This window comes from Grus americana, chromosome 14 (genome assembly GCF_028858705.1).
Source record: "Grus americana isolate bGruAme1 chromosome 14, bGruAme1.mat, whole genome shotgun sequence".
In the NCBI taxonomy this organism is placed as follows: Eukaryota; Metazoa; Chordata; class Aves; order Gruiformes; family Gruidae; genus Grus; species Grus americana.
This window is the reverse complement of record NC_072865.1, coordinates 2138478-2166435: the sequence shown is the minus strand read 5'-3', so window position 1 is coordinate 2166435 and position 27958 is coordinate 2138478. Positions and strand designations below refer to the sequence as shown.

Below are 27958 nucleotides of genomic sequence, written 5' to 3'. Positions count from 1 at the left end.
GGGAACTGGTTCGGGTTCCAGAGGGGGCTGGGTTCAGGGCTCCGGGGGGGCTCGGCGCGGCGGAGCCATCGCGTTGCTCCCAGGCAATCCCACCGGGCGCCCGTTTCTTACCGGCGCCGGCCGGATTTCTGACCGTCCCAGCCCTGCGGCGCAGCAGGGTCGCGGCCGGGCGCGGATGCCGGTGCCGGTACCGGCGCAGCCCTGCCCGCCCCGCCCGATGGCCGCGGGTCCCCGAGCCGGTCGCCGAGAGCGACTTGAAATAAATCTGTGAAATATTCTCGGTGCAAAACCAGGCAACGCCTCCTTGGAAAGCTCCGGAGCCGGCTAGCGGGGCAAACGCGGGGGCCGAGGTGCCCTCCGGCCCCGGGGGGGAGGCTCCGGGGATGCTGCAGGGCGGAGGGGCCGGCGGGGCCCGGAGCTGGCAGCATCCCCCCTCCGCCCCCCGGAGCGGGGCCGCCTCCGCGGGGGGCCGGGCCGGGGCGGAGCCTCCCCGCGGGGCGTCCGCGGTGCGCGCAGAGCCGCGGAAAGAGCCGTTCCGCGCCATGCGCGACTACGAGGAGGTGACCGCCTTCCTGGGCGAGTGGGGCCGCTTCCAGCGGCTCGTCTTCTTCCTCCTCAGCGCCAGCATCATCCCCAACGGCTTCAACGGGATGTCGGCCGTCTTCCTGGCCGGTACCCCCGAGCACCGCTGCGCCGTGCCCCGCGGGGCCAACCTGAGCGGCGAGTGGCGCAACGCCAGCATCCCGCTGGAGCTGCGGGGCGGGCGGGCCGTGCCGAGCCGCTGCCGCCGCTACCGCCTGGCCGCGCTCGCCAACTTCTCGGCGCTGGGGCTGCGGCCCGGCTCCGACGTGGAGCTGGGGTCGCTGGAGCAGGAGCCGTGCCTGGACGGCTGGGAGTACAGCCGCGATGTCTACCGCTCCACCATCGTCACCGAGGTGCGCGGCCGCGGAGCCACCCCCTACCCCACCCCCTGCCGGTGTCCCCGGGGAGAGGCTGTGCCCAAACGGGCTGTGCTGGGGCTTTGGGGGGTCGGTCTGCCTTGGGGGGGGGGGGGGGGGCGGAACGGGGCGCAGCAAACTGGGGGTCAAGTGCCCATGGGAAAGGGTCCGCTGCTCTGGGGAGTGGGAGGGATGCAGGGGGTGAAGGGTCCCGGGAGGAGCCGCCCGTCCTTATTATCTCGTCCTTATTTAAACTAAAGCTTGTTTTGTTTGGAGAGGGCTTTTCTGTGGAGGGGGAGGCAAAGGCTGAAAATAGAAGCCGGAGAGTTTCCTTCTGCCGGCACGCTGACCATCCCGGTAAACTTTCCATCTGATGGAATCGCTCGCTCCCAGTCTCCCTGCGGATGGGGCCATCGACGCTTTCTGCTAAACGCACAAACAGCCTGGCTGGGTCTCGGGCAGCGGTGGGCCCTTGCTGGTCTCAGCACCCCGTGCCAGTGCTGCTAGCCACACTGGTGTCTTTGGTGGCCATTGGTGCTGGGTTAGGCAAGTTGGTGCAAGGCAGGTGCCGTGGTCGCTGCCTGCGGTCTGCGGTGCACCCAGCTTGCTGCGGCAGGCTCCCGCGTGAGCCTGGTCCCAGGCTGTGGCAAAGCTGTCGGCTCGGTTTTTAAGACTGTACAATGGCATCATTTGTACAGAGTGTCTTGTGGGCATGTGGACGGTGACAGGTTGTGTAAGCACTTGTTTGGGTTTTCTGGCCATGCTGCGGTGCTGTAGCAGGGACACGCTGTCTGTCTGCCCGCGCTGGTGGAGAACACAGAGCTCTGGTGGAGAAGGAAAACACGATTCCCTAAAGCTGCAGGGTCGCTGCTGCTCTTTTGTGTTATGTTAGCAGGGTAAAGGAATAATGGGCTTATCCTCACGCCAGCCAGTGTTTGGGTTTGGCAGCTGGCGGGCACCGCAGTCGTCTGGCCGAGCAGCATGCCCCAGGTAGATGAGGGATGCCCCACTGACGCACCGATGGCTCACGCTCGGGGTGCACGGCAGGCAGAGAGCGGGTGTCTGGCCCTCATCTCGAGTCCCCATGACTCAGCAGCAACGTCTGCCACCAAAACAACGTTGCATGAGGTCACAGCCAGGAAAGATCCTGAAGGAGAAGCGCATGGCAGCGGGTCTGTGCCGGGGGTGTGCAGATGTGGGCTTCGGCTGCGCTGAAGCATGTGGGGCGAGAGGGGAACGGCTCCAGGCTAGGGGAGGGCAGGACGTGGGCAGGGGATGCCAGCCTCCTCTTGCATGCCAGAAGCGAAGCTGTGGCACGCACAACACCCGTGTGCGCGGATCTCTTGCTGTTTGTGCTGGCAGTCGTGTTCAGTCGCCGAGGATCCCTCACAACACCAAACCAAGGCGGGGGTGCTTGGGAAGCTCGCCATGCTCCTGGCCATGGGCGAACCATAGCGGCAGCCCAGCTGCAGCCCACATGCTGCGTGCTGACTTGCCCGGCCCTAACCCCTGGGCTGGCACGGCTGCGTGGCGGATGCCTGGTAGCCACCACCGGCACAGGCAGTGCCCCAGCGCTCGCTGCCGGAGGGAGCCCGGATTATCCGGGGGCAGCTCTGAACTTGTAATCTGTGGTCTGAAGTTAGCAGTTGCTCTGAGGGAGACAGTAAATGGAGCAAAAGGAGGAGAAGGGCTGTTCCTTCCCAGCGAGCAGCAAACAACCTGTGTTGGCAGATGCCAAACCAGAGCCTTCCGTGCCAGATTCAGATGGGACGCAGCAGTGCCATTTGCCATGGGGCCTGGGGCATGCCGGAGAGGCAATAGCACATTCGGAGATGGAAACCAAGTGCCAGGTTCCCATCTGTGAGCCAGATGGAAAAGAAGGATACTTGTTTTGTTTTAAAATTGTCATGGACATTTAGAAAAAATGCTGAATTTGGTTTTAAAACAAGGAAAACAGTCGCTGATGAAACCCTGAAAAGAAGCAGTCTAGTTAAACTTGAGATGATTATTTTTGTACCCGTTTTTCTCTGTATTAGGAAAGACAAGCCAGGACATGCCTTCAGAAAAGCTCAGTGAAAAAACATCTTCAGTTTAAGGACTCAATTGAGGAGCAAAACTTGATGGTACAGGATTAAGCGCTGGAGGTTGTATTTGACTTGTGCAGTTGCATCAAATCTTATTACCGCTGCTTGAAAGGAACAGGCTGGGTGATGCCAGCTCAGCACCGGTGTTACTTGGTCTGCAGGGACATGTTAAACCCTGGGAACAGAGGATCCCAGACTCAGTCATCTGCTCGGTCTTAAAACAGAGATGATGGCGGAAAAGTGAATGTGTGCACAGCGCAGGTGAAAAACGTGATCATCGGGCCAGGGTGATAAGAATGAGTCTGTAAGTGCAATGATGAGCAAGTGGAAATGTGGGGTCAGTGTGGCGTTAGGTCAGATGAAGGGGCTGCAGGGTTCCTTTTGCTTCACGGGGCTCAGCGGGTGCCTCGGCAGGCTCCCGGGGTGCAGGAGCCCCTTGGCCCAGCTGCCTCCCCCTGCCTCCAGAGCAGCTCCCTGTCTGCAGCAGCTCCTCCAGCTGTCCCGACATAAAATCACTGTTTTTTCACCTAAGCAGGTGGCCACTGCACCGGGTCGGTGCCACCCATGCTGGCTCAAGAGGGCTTGAGCAGATCTAGCAGGTCCTGACCCCAAAGCAGGGCTGCTTCTCTCTCACCACCCCTTCCGCTTTCTGCCCTCTGTGCTCTGAAATTAATTTAAACCTTAACATACACATTTTTGTTACGTTGGGGTTTTTCTGTCTGGAACTTAACCTACTTCTGCTTTAATTCCAGATAACAATGCTGAGATCTGACCATAATTAGAAGTTCAAGCATGAGCACCAGTTTCGCTCTCGGGAGCGGCGCGTTAGCGTCCAGTTAATTCCCTCGAGCCAGGTTGCCTTCCAGCACCTTTCCCCTGCTCCCCGGGGACGCGCTCACTGGGCTGCTCCCTATCACCAAGGCACAGCACGTACCCCAGGCACCACTGCGAGACCCCTGCAAAGGGCAGGATGAGTCCCGAAGGCTTTGCTGGGGCTCCTCGCCTCTTGCCTGTGTTACCCTGATCAGACCTCTGTCCCAGCCCTGGCACCGACTTCACTGAGAAGGCAGAAACCAGAAGTTTTGGGACTGGCAGAGGTGAGAAGCTGGATATGAATTGCTGTGGTTTGAAGGCATCTGAAGGATTTTTCTGTTCCCTTACGGCTTTTTCCAGCAGCGGTGAGCAGCCCTACCCAGCACTGGTTGCCCGCCCTGTGCTTGGGCACGGAGGTGTCTGTGCTCGTCCCTCGTGCACGGAGCGGGGCCGGGCTTGTTGCTGGACTTGGTGCCCGGGGTGCAGCACGGGGCAATCTGTGAATATCTTTTAATATCTTGTGAGCTTCAGATTTACTCTCGGAATCAAGGTCAGATTTTCCCTGGATTACAGCCTCAGCCATTTACACGAGGCTCCACTAGCGTTTTCTTCTCTGATGTGAATGGGCTGATCCTCAGGATGGTTAATTAATGATTTCTGATTGAGAACGTAGGTGGCAGAGTCACTTCGGGCAGTCAGGGCACCTTCTCTGGCAGTTGCAGTTTTTCAGAAAGCTTTTCCATCCATAGTGTTCCCGCTGGCAGCACCGGGCAGAATTGGCTTTTCCAGTAGCTGGGAGCTCGTGGGAAAGTCTTGGAAGGATTTGATGGTAATAAGGTGATTTAATAGTGTTCTTCTCGAGCAGCTCTTACTCCTAGTGTTCAAAGCACTTGCTTGGAAGCTTACACGAACTTTGCTCTCCAGTATACTTAGGGATGTTACAGAATTACTTATTTTCTGGTTAATGAATAATTAGTCCAGTTCAGTCAGTTTGGAAGTTGTAGCTGTAGGTAGTTTAGCTGCGGCTGGGCTGTAGCTCCTCTGCCCATGGTGTGCTCGGTGCTGGCTGTGATGGACGCAGCCTCTGAGGAACAGGTCAAATAAGTTAAATTTCATTTTTTCCCAAGTACTGCTTGCAAGGAGTCTGCGTGCAATGAATACCTTAAAGCCTTATACGTTCAGACACGGGTGAAATCTTCCCGTGTCGACGCATGCTTGATCACTGTGTAGTGCTACAGCATGAGCCTCCGTCAGAGTGAGCCCCTTTGGGGAGGGGCGGCTGGCTTTTGGGAGAAGACAAGACATACCTATAGAGCAGGGCTGTATGGATCATTGCCCAGGTCCCGTGTGCTGCCTGTGGTATTGGACCTAAAATAGGTGGTGTGCTTTTCTCACTCAACAGCTTCAGGTATACTCAGAGTCGGATGGATTTGATGTGTTTCTGTGGTTTCTGGTCAAATTCAGCAAGTTCCTGTAGATAGCGGCCAGCGGGCTGCTGCGTGCTGTTTACCATATCCTGCAAATCTTAAAGATTCGACCTTTTATAGTGAATTTTTGCTGTCTGTGCAGTATGTCGTGGGAAATGGTAGAGTGAACAGCTGGGTAGGAGGCGTTTGGCACCAAGGAAACACAAGAAGCAACTCGGTTTCATGGGCAAGTTATTATTTAGCTGGGTTTATTTTGCAGCCAAAGTGCCTTTGGCACTGTGGAGGCATTTTAAAAACGCCGACCCTTAACCTCGAGCGACCAAAGTCTGAAGGTCCGGGAGCAGGCGCTGCACTGGCAGCCCCAGAGCTGGGTGCTCAGCACCCAGATAATTAATAATAGTCTGCATTGGCCGCAAATTCTGCCCCCAGCTTTCCCAGAGCGGGGACAGGGAGGTGCAGGAGGATGTGGCACGATGTCTCCGTAACGTGGGGACCAGGTGAGCCCAGCTGGTGCGGAGCTGCCGTGGCTGCCACAGCTGGCAGAAGCTGCCCCTCCGCCGCCTTTCCTTCTTCCCTGCTTGCACCGCGTAAAGAGATGCTCGCTTTTAATGCCGTGTTTCCTGAAGCTGAATTTTGCTTCGTTTTGAATAGGGGGGTTAATTTCCACCAGGTTTCTTTACAGAAATCTCAGTTTTCTTTGACATGCGAAATGGATCCCTGTATATATTTTTCAGGACTAGCATCCTTGAACATACCACAGCCCCGCCGACCCGTGTGCTCCCATCCACCTTATCATACACAGCGAAGATAAACACGGGTGCACACCCAGGCCAGCCCACGCCTCACCACCTCTCCCTTCCCAGCAGGGACAAGAAAATATTTTGCAGAAATGCCAGCCGTAGGTTTTAGGGGTTTTTTTGTTCTTAATCAGATTTAAGAATTGGAGGCATGTTTCAGTCCTCAAATCTCCATGTTCCCGTGTTAAAGACCCTGTGTGTGTTTCTCGGGAAGAGGCACAGGCTGTGTTTTTAATCTCGATTCATCTCTTTTTGTCGCAGAGCTGGTGGTACTTTGCAAGCCGGGCAAAGGGCAGAGGTACCCGGCTCCCCACCGCTGGCAACGTACCTTCATTCTGCCTGAAATTAGGCATTGGTTGCATCGCTTTCCTAAATTGTAGTCCAGAGCAAACTGCATCGAACCACACCACATCCCCCCTTGCTTTGGGGTTTACTTCTGCTTGTTCGACAGCAGCAGCGGAGCCCGGCGGTGCTGTTTGGTTTGATGTTGGCAGGCGCAGCGCTGTCAGATGGCATCTGGGTCTCTTTGTAATGCAAGAGTTGCTCCTTTTTGTTGCCTGCAGCTGAGCTGAGGAGCCCGAGCAGCCCAGAGCGGCGGTTTCTGGTCCATCACCCTGCCTTTGCCTGGGCTCCGCACCGCTTGCCGAGACAGCTCGGCTCCAGGCACGGGGTGAGCAGGGGTACGGGTGATGTCCCCGCTCTCTGATAGCACAGCTAATTATTCAAATTATGCTCTACTTTGATCTGTTACCTAATTGGCTTACCTTTGTGGTAGAATTATCTAATCTGAGACTGATGTGTTTGAAGTCTGTCCATAAGTGGTTCTGGCAGACATCACTTAACTGGGAGATTAGTCACTGGGATGGGAGCAAGCCATGGCAGAAACACACTTGGCTGTAACTTTGGTGAACTGAGACTCATGATGCTGTTTTGATTTTTTTTTTTTTTTTTTTTTTAAAAAAACCTTGTCTGGTGTTACAGGCAGCTTTAGGTGGAAGTTTCCACGCTGGCTCCTGTCCTAAGCCTCCAGCCCCAGCCCGGTCCGGTGGCGAGGCTGAGTGATGGGCAGTGAATCAGCCCTGCAGGTTGTGGGGATGGAAAGGAATCTGGACACATGTCAGCATGGGAAAAGAGATTTTTTTTTTTTTCTGTGCATCTTCTTGGATATGTTTCATCAAACCCAGAAGTTGTAGAAATGCAGCAGGTTTTGTGCTGGCAGAGGTCAGGTAAACTGGAAACTGTCCCAAGCTGGGAACAGGGCAGTCCCCTGCCCTTCTCCATTGCTCTGCCTTTCTGGTGGGGAGCATCTCGGGCCATGGGGAGCCAGGCCCTGGGTGTCGGGGAGCCTGGGGGGCGTGGGATGGGGAGCTTGTGCTGGAAACAGGGCCAGGGCAGCCCCCGGGCTGGCCGCTAACCCACTTGAGAGGTGATGGGGTCCCGTCAGATGGCCGCCGGTGTTTCAGCCTGATGGGGCTTGTCTGGGGAGGAAACCACCTTCCCTCTCGTTTTATGCTTTAAGCCGGGCGTCCTGGCAACAACCTTCTCTGGGAAAACAGTGCTGGTGCCAGCAATGGGCGGAAATGTGGGTGTGGGGAAACTAAATTAAATTGCGTGGAAATGTGTGTGTCTCCAGCCAATAACCCCCGTGCCTGGATGAGGCTCAGCGCGGCTGCGGCTGAGCACGGGCCCTTCTCTTGCAGTGGAACCTGGTGTGTGAGGATGACTGGAAAGCCCCGCTGACCACCTCCCTCTTCTACGTGGGGGTCCTCATCGGCTCCTTCATCTCGGGGCAGCTCTCGGACAGGTAACACTGCTGCTCCCGGTCCGTCCGTGGGCAGAGCAGGGCAGACCCGGTGCCATGACTGGTGCCTTTGCTCTTAAGATGCTTAAGGGAGTTAAACATCCAGTTCTCTGAGTTTTGATCAAAATGACGTAACTGGCCTGGCTTCTTCAAAAATCCCACCCGTGATCTAGGCGTTGGATTCCTGCCTCTGGGTGCTGTAGGACACCAAGAGCTTTGCAGATCGATGTGGTGGTTTTCACTTCACGACCACATTTGTTTCTTTATCTAGTCTTTTTAGTATTTCAAAAGATCTTGTTCTGTGTCACATATTAACTGACAGTCCGTTCTTGGAGCTGCAGGATAGAAATTTGTCCTGTGAATGGAAGCTCTGCATAGAAGAGGTGGTTTGCTGGAAATAAAGTAAGCGTATCCAAGAGAAAGAAAGGTAACCTGTAAATGAATAGCAATCGTGTCACACCATCTAAGTAGATGTAAAATATCAGGAAAACATTGCAGGTACTTGACAATTATCTCAGCAGTATTGAAGGTTTGGCCTTACACGTGTCGAAGGCAGAATATATGTTCCTTCTGCGAGTCTCTGCTTGCCTCTTCACACACCCCTTAGCCCTTCTTGCCATATCGCCATGGGGGGGTCTCCAGTACTGCTTTGCTTGCTGCCTGTTAATGAGGAAGTCTTAAGAGCAGCAGCACTCCTCTGGATGCTTAGCAGAGGGGTTTCAAAACTCAATGTGAGTCTTAATCCTAAAGCCTCCAGCATTAAATTCCATGTGATCTGAATTTAATCTCCTGACTCCTGCCCCCGGCGCAGAAGTCAGTCGGTGTTACTGTTTGAAAGGGAGACGAGATAATCACTAAATCCCGCTGGTGCCATGTGCCCACCGGGAGCATCTGAGAAAGCAAGCGTGCATGCCCCGGCAGCAGCGCGGCCGGTCGGCCTGCCCGAGAGCCACGTCACCTTCTAGCATTAGCTGTTGGTTTGAATTTTTTTCTTTTACTGTTTTGTCAGTAACGGGGTACGTTCTGAGCCTCTACGTGAGCCGTTTCCCTGCGCTGCTGCAGAAACCTTTCCTAAGTCGAGGGCTGCCGCAGGCAGCGGGTGATGCAGCCCGTGCAGCATCGTGCAGAGGGCAGCGTGCCCTTCTCCGGTGCTGGGCCAGCACACGGGCACGCAAACCCGTACGTAAGCTTGCTCTTACCTTTCCATAAGAAAATGCTACGTACCTCTACTGCAGAGAAGCAGGTGAGGGAAAGGGTGCAATATGTATGGCAACTCAGACTGAAACCAGTTGATAAAGCTATTTAACAGATTCAAAGTGTAATGGTGGTGTAACGTACGGATGCCAGTAGCCGAAAAGCCATCGTTTCCTAACTTTCAGCTGTGGGGCTTGCCGTCTTCATGTGTCTCTCACTTACGTACTGTTGTCTAGTCTCTGTAGTCCCTGTCTAGTGGCTCCCTGAAGCTTCTCCTCTTAATTTTTGTTCTCGGTTTATTTCCTGGGTCTTGGAACTTTTAAATTTTTTTTATTGCTTATGAAAATAATAAACAAAACTCTTTAAGATGAACCAAACTTCAGGTTGTGCTAAGCTGCATCACTTGAGGTTGGATATTTGTGCTCCCTCGTGCTCTCTTATATAGCCCCACTCCATAAGCACATACTGTTTCAATAACAATATTTATCTTTTGCAAAAGGTTTGGCAGGAAGAATATCCTTTTTTTGACGATGGCCGTGCAGACTGGCTTCAGCTTCCTGCAGATCTTCTCTACCAGCTGGGAGATGTTCACAGTGCTCTTTCTCATAGTGGGGATGGGACAGATCTCTAACTACGTTGTGGCCTTCATACTGGGTATGAACATGTCTGCATTAGATTAAATAGTTGCTTAATGTACTGTTATTTTTTTTTCCCCCCTCTGAACCTGCATCATTTAGACAGCGGTAAATCCTTGGTGGTACAATTCCTAATTGTATGATTTTTTTTGCTCTTGGATACTTCAAGCCTATACTTTCTACAGGTTTAGAGAAAAAGATGAGAGCAGGAAACCTCTAAATAAACACCCATTTCCCTCCTTTGCGGAGAAGATGTTCCAGGAAGCGTTGGGGGTTTGTTATCAGAAGCAGCAGGTCTGAGATAGAGAAGGCATTCGGGTTCCTCCCTGCCTCGCTGCCCCTTTGCAGAGGGGTGGGTGCATACCTGGGTGCCGGGCTGCAAAGCCTTGGAGCAAACCAGTGTTTCCAGGCACGGTGAATGTGGGGGGGACCAGAGCGGGGGAGCCAGGTGGGTGTCAGAGCCCCGTGAGCCATAAAGTCATCAGTCTCAGTGCCAAGGTCAGCGATAAAGTCCCTAGTATTAGAGGCCAAGGTCTGTTTTGTTTTCTGCAGGGAGTGTAGGAAGACAGAGCCAGTGGCCGTGGGGAGGCTGCACGGCTGCAGTCTCTGCCCGGGGACCCCGTGGGGATGGGGGGACCCCATGGGAACGGGACCCTGCAGAGTCTCCCACTGGTCACGGGGCTTTCAGGAAAGGCGACTGCATGGTGAATTATGGGGATGGCTTATGCGGGCCTCGGGGGGGAGCCGAGATTTGCAAGAGCTGTCTTTAAAATGTGCACATAGATATTTATGTCAGCTTTTAAACCAATGGAGTCAGAATTACAATTTGTAGATCGTAACATCAGCTAGTCTAAATTAAATCCATATACTAATAGCTAGTGCTGTTCTTTCCTACCCCATGAGGCTTTAACGGGGAAAAACAGAGCAGAAGAGCGTGATATGAAATCAGTGCTAAGAAGGGGATATGGCATCGTGTCCCCAGGCAGCCGTGGGTCACCACTTTGAGTGGCGGAGGGAGGATTCCGTATGTCAGGCTGTCAGCAGGGAGACCCCTTGTCGTCGCTGTTGCCACTGCTCCCTCCGTCCTGGTAGCTAACTCTTGTGCGGAGCCGATGGAGCCGGAGCGGACGCCTGCCGTGGGAAGGCTGGGAGGTACGGCGCTGGGTCAGGACTGCTGGCTTGGCTGACAATCCTCTTGGAAGCACATGGGGTTTGTGTAGCACCGGTCCCTCTGATGGGGCAGGAATTTAGCTCCGTGGCTCCCCCCGGGAACATGGGGCACCGATCGGGATGCTGCCCTGGCACTCGGCAGGGGCAAAGCTGAGAGGTAGGACTGGGTGTCCCGAAGCAATGTCAGGTTTGTTTAATTGCACAGCCGCAGTTTGCTGACACTTTATCCTTTGTGTTGTCTCTTCTGCCGTCCTGTTTTCTGCGGAATTGCTGCAGGAGCGGTGACTCCCTGGGAGCAGAGAGGCAGGCGTCTCAGGCACTCGCCGTGCTGCCGATCCCCTGTCAGCCTCGAGGCTGTTACTAAGGGCAGGATTAATCTAAAATAATTTAGGCGTTAGCTTCCTAATTTGAGTGAGTCATCAGCCATCCCCATAGGTAAGGAGGGAGGCACTAATGGATGGTCCTTCCCACCCTACACTGCATAGCCCCGACCTCTGCCTGTGGCAAACCTGGGGGCTTCCAGGAAGCCACACACGTCAATGGTGCTGGATAGGAGAATATACCCACGGAAAGAAAAAAACTCCTTAAGAAAGCCCATCCTGATGATGGGATGTGCTGGAGATGCTTCCCTTGTTTCACCCGACGGTGGTCAGGGCTGTGACCCGGGCTCGGGAGGGGAGCAGTGACACCAGCACATGTAAAGTCCCTGCTGACACTGGCTGTGCTGCTCCGTCCCCAACCTGGGGGTGTTTGTGGGTTTTTTAAAGCGGCCACCTCAGCGCAGGTTTCTCCTGTTGTTCCAGCTTTCAGCACCCGAACCTGCGTTGCCTCCCCACGCATAGCTCAGACCCTGTTCCAGTTTTCTCAGCCACCTGGACTCTTCCTGCCCTTTGCACTATTGCTGCCCACCTTCATGGGAATAGTTTCTCTCGTAAGCCGTTGGTGAACTTCTGTATTCATGTAGCTAGCAAATAGGATTGGTTTTTTTAGTCTTGGGTATTTTTTCCACTTTCTCTGCAATATTAAATGTTGGGGGGTTTACTGCACTACATAACTAAAATTTACTCTCCAGACTTCCTGAGACCCTCCTGTTTGCTCAGTGTCATTTGCTTTTTAACTGAGTCCAGATGAAGCTGTGGGAGTTATGGCCCTGGCAGTGCTCCTGGTGGAGAGGAGAGGTCTGTAGGTCTGCGGCCGAGAGCTCAACAAGAAGTCAGGTGGACCTGAGGGTGCCCATGGATTTTGTTCAGCAGTGGCTAGGTATCTCATTGGAAAAGAAATTAGGTGCTCTTGAAGGCTTGCAACAGGCTCAATTTTTATGACTAGATATTAGGTTAGTGCTAAGCTGTGCGTGACGCAGTGGTTGTAGGATGCTTTCATTGACTGCTGTCTGGCTACTGGAGCAGTAGCGTTATTAGAAGATGGCATCTTCCCTGGTTGTGTCCTTCAGCACGTGATGTGCTGGTCCAACATTCCAGCTTTCTGTTCCAAAGAATAAACATGAAATTTGTTCCCATTCACTGTAAATTCATGTCCTTCCTTCCCAAAGCACCCGTGTCAGTCTGCCGTCCACAGACCTGCTCTCCTCCAGAAGTGCTCAGCATCAAACTGCATATTAAACCCCACATGGGTTCAGTGGGGGAGCAGGCTGTGTTCTAGCTGAGCTGTCGGGAAGGCTCCTGAAAGTCTGCCCACCATTCCCCTGCCTGTCCTTATCTGTCCTGAACAATGCATTAAGCAAAGCAAACACAAGTCGCTCATTCATCTGAAGGTCCTCGATAATCCCAGCAGCTTTTCTGTACTGGATGGGTCCATGCTGTGCTGCAGGTGACCTCTGCTATCGCTGGTGCCGGCACGGCAGCCCAGGTCTTCTCTGCTGCCCACAAACCGCTGGGTAGGACAGAAGCAGATCTGCCAGGCAGGGAAAAGGACCAGGGAGCAGGGAAGCTCCTTCAGTTCCTCGAACTCTTTCAATAGTTTGGCTGGGGTTAACGTACAGTCGTGGGAGCTCGGTATTTTGGAAATGAGGCTAATGGAGGTAACTGAAGTACTCTCTGCTCAGTCCTTCCCGTGAGGAGAGGGCATGGCGAGCTGTTCAGTGCAGCTGGAACCTATGGGACTCGCTGCTGCAGGGAAGTACCACGGTGCCAAGCAACATTTGGACTTTAAACGTGCATTCAAGTTACTGCCCACCAGCTGAGCCGCTTGAACTGGCGGGGTGCATGCTCCTAGGCTGACACAGAGGACAAAAAATGGGACATAAACTCTTTCACTTCACGCTCAGCCTGATGCAAGTACGCAGTAGCTGACCAGCCGGCTCGGTCCCATCCCTGCAGCGCTGCCGGTACCGCAGCGGCTCCGTGCCTTTGCACTCGCATCCACCTCTGACCACGGGTGGGAGCCGGACTGGGCGCTCCATCAGCTAGTACTGGGATTCCTTCATCCCGGTGTCCTTGGAGCAAACTGCAGAGGTTCACGTTTCACTGTGCACTTCTATATGGTAGCCTTCATTTTTTGTTCCCAACTCATTTAAACTCCTAGCAGTTGTGAACAAGATGCCTTCAGTAAAAGGACACTGTCAGCTGTTTCTCTTTTCCTTTGCCAGCCTTTGCAATAGAAGAGAACTCGCTGAACTGTGGTTCTCCAAATCCTCTGCTAGATCTGTGAGCAAATACCGATGGTAATAACATAGGAACTGCACAGATATTGCCGTTACAACTATGTTTAGCATTGAAAACAGTTTTGTGTCTGACTGCTGTGGCACTGGAAGCGCTCAAATGGTGCTGATGTCACGGGTGCTTCAATGGCAGCTCCGGGGGAGATGCACAACAAAAATCTGGAGGAGCCTCCCACCATATTGATAGCACTGTGATGATGATCATCTCTTGGACCATTACTCCTTGACTGTGTCCCTTTCAGTATTATAAGAAAAACTGCTCTTTTCTAAAACTGTTTAGCTTATTTTTTGGTAAATGCAGTAAAGTATTTAGTCATGATTGAACAGAAAGAGTTAAAATGCTAATCCAACCTCCCTTGTTTTAAACAGGAACAGAAATTCTTGGCAAATCAGTTCGTATTATATTCTCTACATTAGGAGTTTGCATATTTTTTGCAATTGGCTACATGTTGCTGCCACTGTTTGCTTACTTCATCAGAGACTGGCGGATGCTGCTGCTGGCGCTCACTGTCCCGGGGCTGTTCTGCATCCCGCTCTGGTGGTGAGTCCCCCGTGCCCGAGGCCACGCTCCCCGCCTCCCCTCCCCGCCTGATGCTCTCCCGTGCTGGGTAATGGCAGGGTGTTGGGGGGTCCCGTTTCTCGTCTTTGGGGGTTTTTTTTCCTATTTGATATGTGAGGAGGCTTCGCCTTGAGGTGGGAGTTGGGGGGATTTTTTTTTGTTTGGGGTTTTTTTTGACAGTTTTAAGACAAGTTAACTACTTGCAGAGCCTTGCTGATACTGGCCGTGTGCTTGAAGCCACTTTTTAACCAGCAGCTTGGGAATTCTGTATTTGACCCCTAACTCTGGACACTGTTAACCATCTCTAGGTTTATCCCTGTAGTACCGCTGGGTGATTCATTCTAACTTTTCTTCCTTGCTATTTTCTTTAAGCCATTTGTAAATGTGGATTCACCTGCTGATTGGTACTAAGATCTGAGCGGAAGGCTGAGCCCATTCACCCAGCACGCAGCAGCTGGCAGTTTATTGCACTCGATGTCATTAAGCAGTTCATGGCACTAGATGCCGGCAAGCAGAGGCGTTTGCCGGCAAAGCTCACCGGGCCAGCCCTCTCCCACAGGCTCTGCATGCCAGGAGCTGTGTGGCCTCCCAAGCTTTGCTTTGGCTGTTGGAGCAGGACTTTGATTTGTGAGCTCCTTTGGCCCATAGTAACTCTATCTGGCCAAGCCAAAGGTTGGCTCTTCCTCACCCTGCTCCTCTGAGCCATCCCACGCTGTCTTCTTGGTGGCTGAGTCCATGTTCTCTTTCTTTTTTCCATTGCACTCACCCACCCCTGCTCTAATGCACTGGCGGACGTGTAGCTGCACCCTCACTCGCCCATGGGGACTGAAAAAACAATTTAGGAAAACTGCTGGCTCTTCTTGACTGGACAGAAGCGTTGAAGAAGGGCAGATATCCTTGTTCTGTGTCTGCCTTGGCCATCTGTTGTTTTCTGAAGAGATAGGTGTTTCAAAAATAGGAAGGGAAAGGCAAGGTATCACACTATTAAAATAAGGATAGTTTACAACAAGGAGTTCCTTCCTTTCATACTAGTCTTATCTGGGGAACTCCTTTCTTCCTGTTATCTTGAAGGAGTTATACCTGTAAGAAAGAGATTAGTATCTTTATAACAGTCAGGTGATTTAGCCCCACTCTTCTGTAGTCTAAAAGACCTTCTGCAGATCTCAGTCTTGTTAGAAGTCTCCGTTGATGGTTGTGGTTTGTTGGTTGCTTGGGGTTTTTTTAATCTTAGTCTTCAAACCAGCCCAAACCTTTAAAATGGTTCACCATCTCTGCTATCATCTGATTTTAAAGATAGTCTGATTCTGTTTAAGGGTCAATTTGCTTATTTAACTTGACGTGTTTCAAACTCCTTCAACGCAGCGGCACTTCCCTCTGCACCAAGCAGCTGCTTTTTGGGGAGGTTGGTTTTGGGTGGGAGCCTACTATAGAACAGGTGCTATGAGGCACATGAAACTTGTCCCCATGGCATGGCTTTTGATTCGTGCTTTTAAATGTATTTGGTAGGAATTGACATGCTTTTTAAGAGTATATATCATAAAGCATGCTGAAACTTTCCACAGATAGCACTTCCAGTCTGGGGCTAATGTGGACGTAGATGGGGATCAAGGTGCACTGGCACGGCTCTGCTGAGGCAGGTTGGGAGTAGGTGGCATTTGGGCATCTGGACCCACCACTTCCACAGGCAATGTGACTTGCACATCCCACTGCTTCGTGCCAGAGTTGCTCTTTTATTCATTCCTCTTCCAAATTCTCCAGAAGGTTCCCAGCATCATCTCTGCAGTCTTGTGTTCTACACCTTGCCCACAAAGAAGAGCAGTGGAGACAGCTTATCTTGCAGAAAGTCCCATTAGTGGTTGAATGATCTGATATAAATCATCTGATGCTTGAAACCATTGACCTGGCTTTGGGTCAATCCTTTAGGGGGTTCATCGGAAAAGGAGTGTTGGACCTGCTTTTTCCAAGGAAATAAAAACGCTGCTGGCTAAAGGGGGCAAGGTAGCATCTGTTAAGATCAACGGATTTAGTTAAAGGAAGGTGAGATTTTCTGCCCTGTGTTTGGTGTTAATTCACTCAACACGTGCCTGGAATTGATTAGAAAATGTCATCAACTCCGCAAGGGGACACTGCCACTGTCCTCTGCCTGGGAGAGCCTGCCTTAGGGTTGTGGTAAAATCGTGAGGTTTGTATCTAAGATTCCTATGACACAGACCCTTTAAATATACCCTGTGCATATTTAAAGCATTTCCACATTGTGTGCAATTTCCTAAGAATATTTTTGCTCAACGCTGGTTAAGCAACCCCCCATCTTTGCTGTCTATCTGGTGACATCTGTGTTTTTTCTGGTGGACATCAATTATCCCCTAAAAAACAACCACCCTGGACAAGGGCCCAAGCGTGCATCTACTTCAGCACAAGAATAAACACGTCCCATAAATTTGAATTCTCCCACTGATCCCAGTGGGACAGTTCCATGAATTACATTGCCCACATGCTCCTGTGCTATCTTCTGCTGCAAGCAATCTGTGAGATGAGAGCGTAACTCCATAAAAACGATACATGTGTTTTTAATAACTTTTTACTTTTGTGAAAATGTTGAGTCATTTCTTCTGAAACTTATTGCAGGATCATTCCTGAATCCCCTCGGTGGCTGATCTCCCAGGGAAGATATAAGGAGGCAGAAGTTATTATCCGAAAGGCTGCAAAAATAAATGGTGTTCCAGCCCCAGCCGTGCTTTTCAACACCGGGGAGGTACGTTCTATACGTTCTGGTACTTTACCTCGCCGGCAGTTTCCCCCTTTGGCCAGTTGACTTGTTGGGAAATGCCAGCAGAGAAATGGTTTGCACCAGCAGCTCTTAGAGGCTGGCAGTGACTGTTGGCATGAGGTAAGTGCTGGGTTAGCGAGTTCAAAATGAGAAGCCAGAGGGGGTTTTTTATTTGTTTGGTTTTTTTACAGTAAAATTCTCTTCCTCAGCAGTGGTTGGTTGTGGTTTTCAGAGCAAGGTTGACCCAGATTGCTTCATCCTTTGGGCACTGAGAAGACCCGAGGAAGACGTGTTTGTCCCCATTTCAGCTTGGCACAATATGAGCGATTTGCAGTTTTAAGAGCAGCCGTTTGCAGGGGGGGCTGCACAGGGGACCTTAAATCGGCACCCGTGCGTGCCAGGGCTGCGTGGAGCCCCAAGGGACTCCTCAGGTCACACAAACCAGCCAAAGTACCCAAGTGCTACAAGGGCACTTGAAAACCATGACGGTAGCGAAGGCAGTGAAGAGCATTCAGCTCTTCTTCAGGCCTGTTTTTTTCTTGTATTTCATATTTATTGGTTAAAAGGAGAAAGCCTAGCACAAACCTAGCGCCCCAGCAAGCCGGGGAGCTGCACGGCCGCGGCGGGACGGCTGGTTCTTGTGCTCATCTCCCCCTCTAGTGGCTCTTCCCTCTCCGGAGCTCCTGCTGAAGAGGCACAGACATTTTCCTTGTGCAAAGAAACCAGCAACGCTTCCAGCCTTGCGTCAGCAATGACCGCGTGTCTGTACATCAGATCTTGCTTTACTGCACTATACCAGCACCTGCGTTTTATGCCTCCTCATGTCTCCTGACAGAGCGGAAAGCCAAGCACCGCGTGCTCCTTTGCAGTATCTGCAGGAGAGAGATGCTGCGTGCTACACCTCCTGTGGGCAGGATCCAGCTCCTGAATGCCATGCTTACATTTGGGCTGAGCTGCTGGAGATGTCTTTTCCAAGTGTATGTCCTAGTGTAAATTGAAGTGCATGTTCTAGCTACGGGAATCTCATCCTACAGAAACCACGGAAAAGCACTTTCCTTACTTTGCAGCCAGTTTCATACTGGACCCGACTTTTTCAGGCTCCAACACGTGGGTTTGCTTTTCATCACTCCTGCGTATTTTTGAGATGGAGCGGCAGCTCAGCTACCCTTTACTTTGTGGGAATCTTGTGTGCCAAAGCATCTGACCATAAAAGCCTGAGGATGATGTTTGCACGTTAAGTGCTCTGTTGGAGGTATTTTTCAAACGTTGCTAGAAAGACATTCCTCAGAAACCATCCTCCCTTCCTAGGAAAGGAAATCTCCTGGGTAGCCCCATAGGAGGGCCAGGGTGGTTTGCTCTTTGGGCTTGAGGGGGAAGCCTGGCCACGAGCGCTGGCTTTGCCCCGGCGAGGGCTCTTCATGCAGGCAGAAGGGCACCCTAATGCCATCCAGAAGATTCCTGCTTCAAGGCTCAAACTGGATCCTCCATCTCCGATCCGAGGTGGTGGATGCTCCCGTGACGTGTCCTGGCCTGCACGCTGAGCTCTGGCATCCATCCCCCTCCCCGGCAAGGTGCCGGCAGGCAGGCAGCAAACCCGGGCGGTTTTCTGCATTTATTTCACACCGTTTGTGAAGGTCGAACAGAAGAGAGTTGAGTGGACAGTGCACAGAAAAATGCCTTTGGTAATGAGCTTACTCCTGGAAGTACTGTATTCAATCCTTAAGGAAGGGTTAATGCGACTGTCTTGTCAGCTGAGACTCCTTTTTAATTAGTCAGCATGGTGCAGTGTCTCAGTGCTACCTTTTTTTGAAAAAAAACCTGGAAACTACCGCAGAGTACAGCTGGGTGCAGAGACAAGCTCTACCTAAGGACCACCCGCCCTGGTGCAGAAGTGGCCCTTGGGCTGGCTAGTTATCCCCTGGTAGAGTCGTAACGTCGTAACTGCCCAAACTTGTGGGTGTGCAGAGGTTGTTTTGCTCTTAGGTGTGTGGGAATTTTTTTGGTTTTGTTTTCCTTTTTCCTTCAGATGCAGGATTCGAAGCCTCAGCAGCAGCAGAAGGCTATCCTTCTGGACCTATTTCGAACCCGAAACATTGCAACTATTACTATTATGTCATTACTTTTGTGGTAAGGAAATGTGTATTCCTAAAGTACCCAGGCAATAGAATGATTTCTGATTTGAGGGCACATGCCACAGGTTTAGATAGTAAGTCTCAGCCTCGGAGCCCACCTACACACGGTCCTTGGCCGGTACGTGGCCCTCAGTGTCCTTGCACCCGCACTGCATTAATACATGAGTGTGGAGACAGTAGCCTCGACTCAGATGTAAAATAGTTAGGAAACTATATGTAACAATTGTGTATTTTAAATTCTGTTCTGCTTTTTTTTTTTTTTTTTTAAGACGCTCCCATCTCTATAATCTCTGTTTGAAGAGAACGGTCCTTCTTGAAGCAGAGGCAGCAACTCAGTAACATAACAAGAACCTGTTCTGTACAGTGCCCATCTCAGTGAGATCCTGGTCCCTGCCTGGGCAGCCACGAGGAATGAGGACCCAATAATACCATATAGACAAACCAGGACCCTTTTCTGTACATATTTCCCCCGGCAGAAAGAAACTGGGTAGCACACTTGGCATGCCATAGTAAGGCACTTTTGAGATTTGAAAGCCAAACATCCAACTCTGTCGTGAAGATTAAATAAGATGTAACGGAACTCCCGAGGGTGGGAGAGCCTGCCACTGGAGTTGGCTGCAAGTGGGAACGTAGTTGGCATGGGAAGCTTTCGAGAGTTATTTCATTGTGCCGTTAATGAGTCCATTGCAGTGAAGAGCCTTTGTGAACGAGTTCCACAAAGCCTTTTACTTGGTATACGGTATGCAGGAAAGAGAGAGAAATCAGAGGTCTCTTCAAGCCGCTGTGGATATGATCACTGGAAGGGATGGCAGAATTAGATGGGGTTGCCACTGAGATTCTTTTTTTTTTTTTTTTTTTTTAAAGCCACGATGCCTGTGGCGATGCGTTGCGACATCTTATTTTTGTAACAACATCTGAGGCAGCATTGGAGGCGTTCGGAGACTGGTGTTTCTGGAATCATTTGGTTTTATTGCTTTTCTCAGGTTTTTCACATCAGTCGGTTACTTTGGCCTGTCCCTCAGCACTCCAAACTGGCATGGAAATGCCTACATCAACTGTTTCCTCTCGGCTGTTATTGAAGTTCCCGCGTACGTGATTGCCTGGCTTCTCCTTCGCTCCCTCCCTCGGCGCTACTCCTTATCTGGCACCTTGTTTTTAGGGGGAAGTGTTGTCCTCTTCATTCAGCTGGTGCCTGCAGGTACAAGATTCAATACGTGACTTACGTATAAAAAAACGTTAGAAATGTTTTGTGGTACTAATAGTTCTGTCAAATTACTGGAAACCACGATCGAATTTAGAATTTGAGGTCAAGCTTATGCTGATCACTTGCAGCTGTGATTTTATGTTTTTAAAATGCATATGCTGAGCCATGCACAGCTCTCATTTATTGTGTCAAATTACTGAGCTTTTTATAGTCCAGGGGAACCAGCTTGTAAAAGGAGAGCCAAAAGTGTACTGTGATTTATCTGGTTGTGCATAGAGGCTAAAAGAACCCACAAGTCTTCCAGATTTCACCGTGTGTAAATATCCACAGGTTTTTCCAAAAAGGGTGGATTTAAGCTTGTGCTTTGTTGCTGTGTAATCCAGAATTTTGCTCCATTTCAAGAATGCCATTTTATTGGGAGAGAACCAAGATCTAAAAAGTACCAAATAACCTGAGTACCTACATTATGCTCAGGGGGACGTTTGGAGCCAAGTTATCTAGAGATGGGGCTAGTACATTGTATAACTAAAAAAACCAACCCAAAACCACAACCGCTAGGTAAAAAACAGCGATGTGATCTTTGTGATGTAGAAGAAATACAAGTAATAAGCACAGAGTTGTTGTTATTCACCTTGATTTTATTTTTTTTCTCCCACAGATTTTAACGTCCTGTCTGTTGGCCTGGTGATGCTTGGAAAATTTGGCATCACAGCTGCGTTTTCAATGCTTTATGTCTACAATGTGGAGCTATACCCAACGCTCGTGCGAAACATGGCAGTTGGAGCTACTTCCACGGCTTCCAGGCTGGGCAGCATCATTGCTCCTTACTTTGTTTACCTGGGTGAGACATCTTCTGTTTCTTGCCTCGTGCTACACAACTGCCCAGAGAAGTTATCGGAGCTTCCGGAGCGCAGGCTCAGCGTTAAGTCCCTTCATTTGTTGTTTAAGTCCCTGCTGTCACCCTCGGTCTGAGTTCGCTGTCGTACGGTGTAGAGATGAAGCGGAGCTCCTTGGTCACATCTTGGCAATGGGTATTACCCCCGGGACACCAGGTAGTTTCCTAGGAGAGCATGACAAGAAGTGATCTAGCAAGTAAGGAAATCTAGCAGTAGGAAACTCATTGTACTCTTCATGTACATCCCAAGATGGGTATGTCAGGAGCAGATGAACCAGGCAGGAAGCCAAACATCCCCTGAATCTGTGCTTTCCAGAGCAATCCATGGGAAATATGCAGATTAAGCAGCATAAGAGTGTGTTTAATTGTGACCTTCAGTAAGTAATTTTTTTTTTTAGTTACTAAGCCAGGCACTTCAGCACTCATTTTGCTTTTTCTTATTATTCACACCTTGGTCTGTAAGCAGAATTACTGATTTCCTCATAGCCTTTTTTTGACAGTCATTGCCATCACATTCTGAGTGTTGCACAAATATTAATTGATAATTTTTTAATTTTTTTTTTTTAAAAGTACATGGAAATGATCCTTATGTTGCAGGCAGGAAAGGGTGACAGAGACTAGGGGATTAAGGGTAGAAGTATCTATGAATACCAGCTGCTCAATCTGGGCTGCTCAGTCTTCTGGTTTTTTTGCTCACACACGATTTATTTCCTTCTACCATCACCAGACCCCTCTCAGAACACTGCTGGTGTACTGCTAAGGGGTTAACGCTGGTTCACCATGCCAGGAAAGGGGAGAGGAGACTACTCTCCATAGCTTGTAGCATGCAAATGTAAAGCAAAAGGGAGAGCAGGACTGTGATGCTCCTTAGGCTCTTCAGTCCCCGTTACAGAACAGGTAACAGTAATAGAGAGATGTAGACAGGATGAAGTTCTTACCGTTGGGTTTTTCTTCCTCCTAGGTTTCAATAGGCTCAGCCTTTAAAAAAATCTTGTTCCAGTCATCAGAATAGTTTCCTAAACTTCAGGAGGTTTTAGGCGAAACTCGTCAGCTGCTGCTATTTGCTACAGCTAAATTAGGACCTCGCAGTTCATCCAGCTCCTGAACACAGAAGAGATCAAATCACAAACTTCGGTTCTATGTGAAATACCCAAGGGTCTTCACTTTAATCCTAGTTTATTCCATACATTATAAAGCATACTGCTCTATCCCAACTAAAAAATAAAGCTGTCAAGTCCAGTTTGGTACTTTCTCTACAGTAAAAACTTTAACTCCTAGCTAATCCCTTTGCTGAAAGACCTTTTCATAGCTGTGCCATTGTGACTTGGAGCTCTTGCATCCTGCCCGAACACTTGTGCGCTAGCTTCAGGCTGCTGGCAGGGGCCGCTGCTTTCTAGTCCAAAATAATATTCTGAGTAGATCAAGGTCAGAGCCTCTTGTCTGTCACGGGAGGCCTGACGCTTTCTCCCTTTGCAATAAGGATTCCCCCGTTAATGGCCCGTTAGTCTGTAACTGGCCTGGATTTGGTTCCTGATGGCAGCGTAGTACTGAAGACTCCAGCAGCGATCCCAGCAGAGCTGTTACCTTGCAAAGATGTTGGCTAGCCCAGTTGAAAATGTGCAAAAAACCTATTAGCTGCTACACAAACATGCGGGATGGCAGGAAACTGATGGTAGGTGTTGACCATCCCAGAGCGCACGTTGTAGTTTTAAAATTAAAAAAAAAAACCTTTTTTTCCTGGCAGATAACAGATGTAACTCGGTTTTGGATTCACCTTTGATATTTATGAAGATTTCAGTTAATTATTCCAAATTAATTGAGCATTACAGCAATGTCTGGAATATAAATTTTGCACATGGGTTTGTTGATTGCGGACACATAAGTACTGTTGTTGTGTCCTGTGTTCTGCCAGGTGCCTATGACAGATTCCTACCATATATCCTGATGGGAAGCCTGACTGTGCTGATCGGGATCCTTACCCTGTTTCTCCCAGAGAGCTACGGCAATCCCCTGCCTGAGAGCTTTGAGCAAATGCTGAAGGTGAAATGGTAAGGTGGCTGTCATTCATCCCATGCTTCACGAGAATTCGGGACCTCTTTCCACATAGTCCCTTTTCACAATCAGTAAACATGTTTCATCAGATCCACTGCAAAACATCAAGGCTTTCAAAGTGCCCTTTAGATATTTTTTTTTTGGTTGTTAATTTGACAGACATTGACATTATGCAGTTTCTCCAGAATCTCTGAACCTGATGTGCTTGAAAGTGGGCACTCACAAATCAAGGCTGACCTTCACATCACCTTGAGGCTGTTGTTTCGTATCTCCCAACACTTTCCATCCTCTTATATCATTCACTCTCCTTAACTCTTCATTTAAACTATTCATTTAGTATGATGATTTACATTGCAAAATACTTTACTGTCTCAGTGTAAGTTCATTAGGTACTACTCCAAATTAAACACAGGATTTCAGTACTCTAGCCTCTTGAATTTGGGAGGCCAGAGACACGCCAGGACACCTTTTCTCCTGGTTTAGTTTGTTTAGCCATAAGCAGTGACAGTTCTCTTGCCCCCCCCCCCATTGCTATTTAGGGTGCCCTGAGCAAACATCTCCACTGAAATCCGTATGCGTACTTTATAGTGCAGCGGAGATGGCCAGTGTTTGCTAGTTACTGTCCTGGGAGGAAAATTCTTGGGAGCAGCAGAGGGAAACTGCATTAGCCAAAGTGCAGCTCCATAGCTACCAGCCGGCTTGCTGAGCATTTGTATTGGAACAGAATTTGCCCTTATAAGCAATGATAGCTTGAAAAAGCTGGAATTGCCTGTTATCTGATCCCCGGTCAGTAAAAGGAGCTGTCATTATGCTTCCAGAATAAGAAGAATTCTCAGGCCAGGTTCCTTGAGAAGGGCACGCTGTTCTTTATCACAGGGATTTCTCGTATGACTGACCTGTAGCTCTTCGGCTCTGCAGCTGAACTGTAGCAAGAAATCCTAGAGTCAAACCAGATTCCCTTTGCAAGGTCATTGCATAAACAGATTGACGTAACTGAATTACAGTCACTGAATTACGTTCAAGTTCCAAGTGGTGTTTGCTGCACTTGATTTTTTTTTTTCTAATGTTTATATTAGTAGTGTAACGGGGTTATTTTAATGGTGCTAATTAGGAGGGGGAAGTGTCTGATGACACCCTGTAAAATGTTGTCTAGCTTCTCAGTCTTCTACTTGCTTTCAGTTTCAGAAATGGGCAACAATCCACTGGCGTTAGGAATTCAAAGGAGAGTCCTAAAATTCTGGTAACGCCCTTGTGAAGAAGGACGCATGCTCTGAGGGGCTGAAAGAAGAACACGATCTTCTCAAAATGCATTTTCTGCCAGAGGAAAAGAAACAAAGCCCAACAGTCAATGCTACTGTACCATAGTTGTTATCCCCTGTGCTACTGTACCCAAATACATAGTTTACTGAACAGACACTGTCTACTCCCGTAGGACTCTTAGTCTGTAATTCAGTGTCTGACACCTGGGGTTTGTCCCTGTTGAGAAATGGGGACCTGTCTGTGCTGAACACTGTTTGAGGATTAAGCTAGAAGTGAGCCTTAGGACTAATAGAGCAATGACTCCAGTCAGTCAGGTCCTCAGTGAAAGCTGCTTAAGGGAAGAAAAAAAAAACATAGCAAATGTAATGCTGGTGGTTTTTCTCACTGTGCGGAGTGAGCGGATGAAGGGGAGCTGAGTGTCTGTCTTTGAAAATCTCAGCACGCGCCCCTAAAGAAAAGATCCCGGCCTCCTTTGAAATGCGCGACCAAAGCCGACAGACTGAGATCAGAATTTAGTTGTGGCAAAGCAGACATAGATCTCACCTTAAGGATGTGGGTTTTAAACATGCAGCAGAGTATCTTTTGATGTCGCTTGCTTTTCCCAGGACCTGGGATCCACTTCTGATCCACTTGTCCCTGTAAAAGCTGATGCTTTTTCACAGAGCCTGAGCCCACTGAAATCCCTGGACTTTGGGAATGTTCAGTGTCTCTGGGGATGGGGGGAAGCCTTTACCCTAAGGATTAGAGCTTGCTGACCTTCTGATGGCCCACGGTCCTATCCAAACGTGCCAAGCAGTTTTAGCTTTCAGGGTTTTCATGGTATATTGGCATAAGCAGTTTTTTTAGATCTTTTGGGTTTTTTTTTTCCAAAGCATTTTGTTTCTCCTGTGAATATACACCACATTGTTCTGTACCTTCAGAGAAAGCTCATGGCAGTTTCAAAAGCCTCTGAAAAACCTTTGTACCATTTACAAATTTAAAGGGGATTTGATGCTCGCAAAAATCCGGTGTTCTGTACTGGAGATGTTCACCTGCAGTTATTAAAAATGCAAAAGGACTAATTTGGGACCACAGTTTTTTCAAAACAAACAAAAAACCCCCAACAAAGCCAGTGTTTTCTTTTTCAAATCCTACAGGTTATGTATGCATTTTTTAAAAAGTTTTTTTAAAAGTTCAGCAAAGCTAGATTGGATGAAAACAAATGTAGAGCTTAGAGTTGTGCTACTACTGTTTTGTGAACACTACATAGTTTGAAAAAAGTATAATACCTTTTATTTTTCTATTTATTGGCTGTGCATGCACTTTTTGGCCACATAAAGTCTATCAGACCTGGCAGACTGATTTTTATCCTCTATAAATAACATGATTCACCTTCTGCAAGGGCCAACAAAAGCACACTGTCTCCTCTCTAATGCGAGAGTTACGGCAAGTTGTCTTGTGCTGGCACTTGGCACAGGAATGAGGCTCTCCCTGGAAGTTCAAGCACAAAAATAAAGCTTTATAACATTTAAATGCAAGGAACTTGTGCAATTATTTCAAGCTGCTCTTTGGGATGCAGAAATACTATTTACTTTCATATTAATTTTCTGCAGTTATGCTTTTGCCATAAATGTAACATGGCATGAGGCAGCCATTATCCTGTGATGCCTGATGTTCTCATCCCTTCTAAAGCTGGAATTTCTCTAATAACAGCAGTATTTAATCTTCATTTTACTTATTAAAAAGTTAATCTATAGAATAGCTGTTTAGACATAACTGAATTTCTCAACAAAACCTTTATATCAGCATAGGATGGGTTTGAGGACTTGGTTAAATATAGGTGGCCATATTTTTACAAAGATTTTTATATTAAGTTGATACTTATTTTATGTGATTGTAGGCTTGGGTATTTCTAAAAGGTAAATATTTTTGTACTCTTGAACTTTGTAGTATCGTAAAAGCTAGTTTTTCTTTTTTAAATAAGAAAAAGGATTGTGGGTGGGTTTTTTTAAATACCTTATTTTAATCAGTCTCATTTTTCTTGCTTATACCATTAATCTCAAGCTAGTGTCACATTTTAGTATTTTGAACGGCAGATTTTTTTAAAAAAGTCTTTCACAAGAGCAGAATGCCCTTCTGAAAAGTATGTGATGTTGTTATGAGGCCTGACAGTGTCTGAGCATAGTAAAAGCACGAAAAGGAGATTGCTTCAGCTGGTGAAGCAGTGGCAAGGAGAATTTCTGTCCTCTCCCAGTATCCTTCCCGGGCTCGCATGGGGATTTCTGAAGAAACCCAAAGAGCAGTAGTCTGCAGAAGAATCAAACAGGGATGAATCTGGAGGACAGAAGTGCCCATTTCTGGCCAGTCACTATTTTTTTAATTGTAAAGCTGAAAGAAAATGGCTATCGGTGAAAATTGAATGTATTGCAAGTGAGCTATTTAACCCCCTCTCCCTGCAATCTTCAGTGAGTTTTCTGTGTGTAGATGCTTGGCAGGGCTCCGTACGGACCAGTGTGCTCAGGGACGGGGCAATGCCTGTACGGCTCTGACCTGGAGCTGGGAGGGGAGCACCAGCTGGATTGGTCCCACTGTCACCTCTGTCACCTTTACCTGGGTCTCTGTGTGCAACCTCTGATGCTCAGCTGGCTCACTGGATCTGCTAAAGCATACACGGAACTGTAGGAATTGTCACTCCTTAACGTCTGTCTTCACTGTAATAAAAATGTGCGCTGGCATTGTATAATCTGCTGTCCGTGTGGATTGTCAGTGAAGAATAAAGTCTCCTAACTTCAACGCTTTGTGCAAAGTTTAAAGACGTAATTCAAAATGTATTTAGCGTGGATAAAGTATGAAAATAAAACACTAAAATAAGCTCTTCCACACAGGAAGACTGTTACGGTAGTACAGGTTTTCTGGCTTTCAGATGGTTCAGTCCTCCAAAACCCCGAACACAGATCCCGGCCAGGCTCAAGGATGATTTTGAGGTTTAACTTCTCTTTTGTCCAGTTCATTTCCCACCTTTGAGATTTTTCACAGCTGTGCGATTCCAACATGGAACGAAAGCTCTTCTTAAATACAAGCATTCAAAAATGCTGTAAAAAGTATACATTTGGCTTTTATCGATTAGAGGTGGAGAAAATATCAGACACAGGAAGCCAGTCAGAAATGTGAATTAGCCTTACGGAAGGCAAGGCCAATTTCTGCAGGGATAATTGTGCAACTTCTCAGCTGAGCTCTATGGGAGACACAAACTTCCTGACAGCGCTGCTAGGTAATAAGCTGGGATTTTTGGCCGAAGAATAGAAGATGACTTAATACATTTATTAATTGTGAAACACACTGTACATCTTCCCTCAGAAAATAGCTTCATGGTCAGCAAAACCTTTTAAGAGCTGAAGGGATGATGGCAGTGGTGGGAAGGTGCTGCTGCAGGCAGGAAAAGGCAAGGAACCATTTAACACTAGGACGTGCAGAAAGCTGCCTGCCTTAAGTGGTGGCAAGAGCAAAACGATCCATGAATGCTCTTAGGTGTGAACAACCCAAACCAAGGCCTTACTGAAGAACCCCACAACGT

General features: G+C 49.0%; 1 protein-coding gene and 1 long non-coding RNA gene across 3 annotated transcripts; both read left to right on the top strand.

Moving 5' to 3' along the window:
• The first annotated feature begins 494 nt into the window (after positions 1-494).
• Positions 495-27177, top strand: LOC129212536 (solute carrier family 22 member 4-like). Of its 2 annotated transcripts, none has more exons than XR_008579199.1 (10): positions 495-935; positions 7760-7863; positions 9554-9708; positions 13906-14077; positions 16721-16847; positions 18889-18989; positions 19978-20192; positions 20857-21039; positions 22055-22765; positions 23006-23124. XR_008579199.1 is itself a non-coding variant. In XM_054841197.1 (10 exons), exons 1-10 carry the CDS (start codon positions 543-545, stop codon positions 24398-24400), a joined length of 1662 nt encoding a protein of 553 aa, XP_054697172.1. In that variant the 5' UTR covers positions 497-542; the 3' UTR covers positions 24401-27177. The 2 variants fall into 2 exon arrangements, 1 of the variants encoding a protein (XP_054697172.1); XM_054841197.1 differs by lacking the exon at positions 22055-22765 and adding an exon at positions 24325-27177 and having other exon boundaries at positions 497-935; positions 23006-23141.
• On the top strand, positions 1119-6711 carry LOC129212544 (uncharacterized). Its single transcript, XR_008579206.1, has 3 exons — positions 1119-3326; positions 3775-4119; positions 5997-6711. It is a non-coding gene; the product is annotated as an uncharacterized LOC129212544 (long non-coding RNA).
• Positions 27178-27958: the final 781 nt, after the last annotated feature.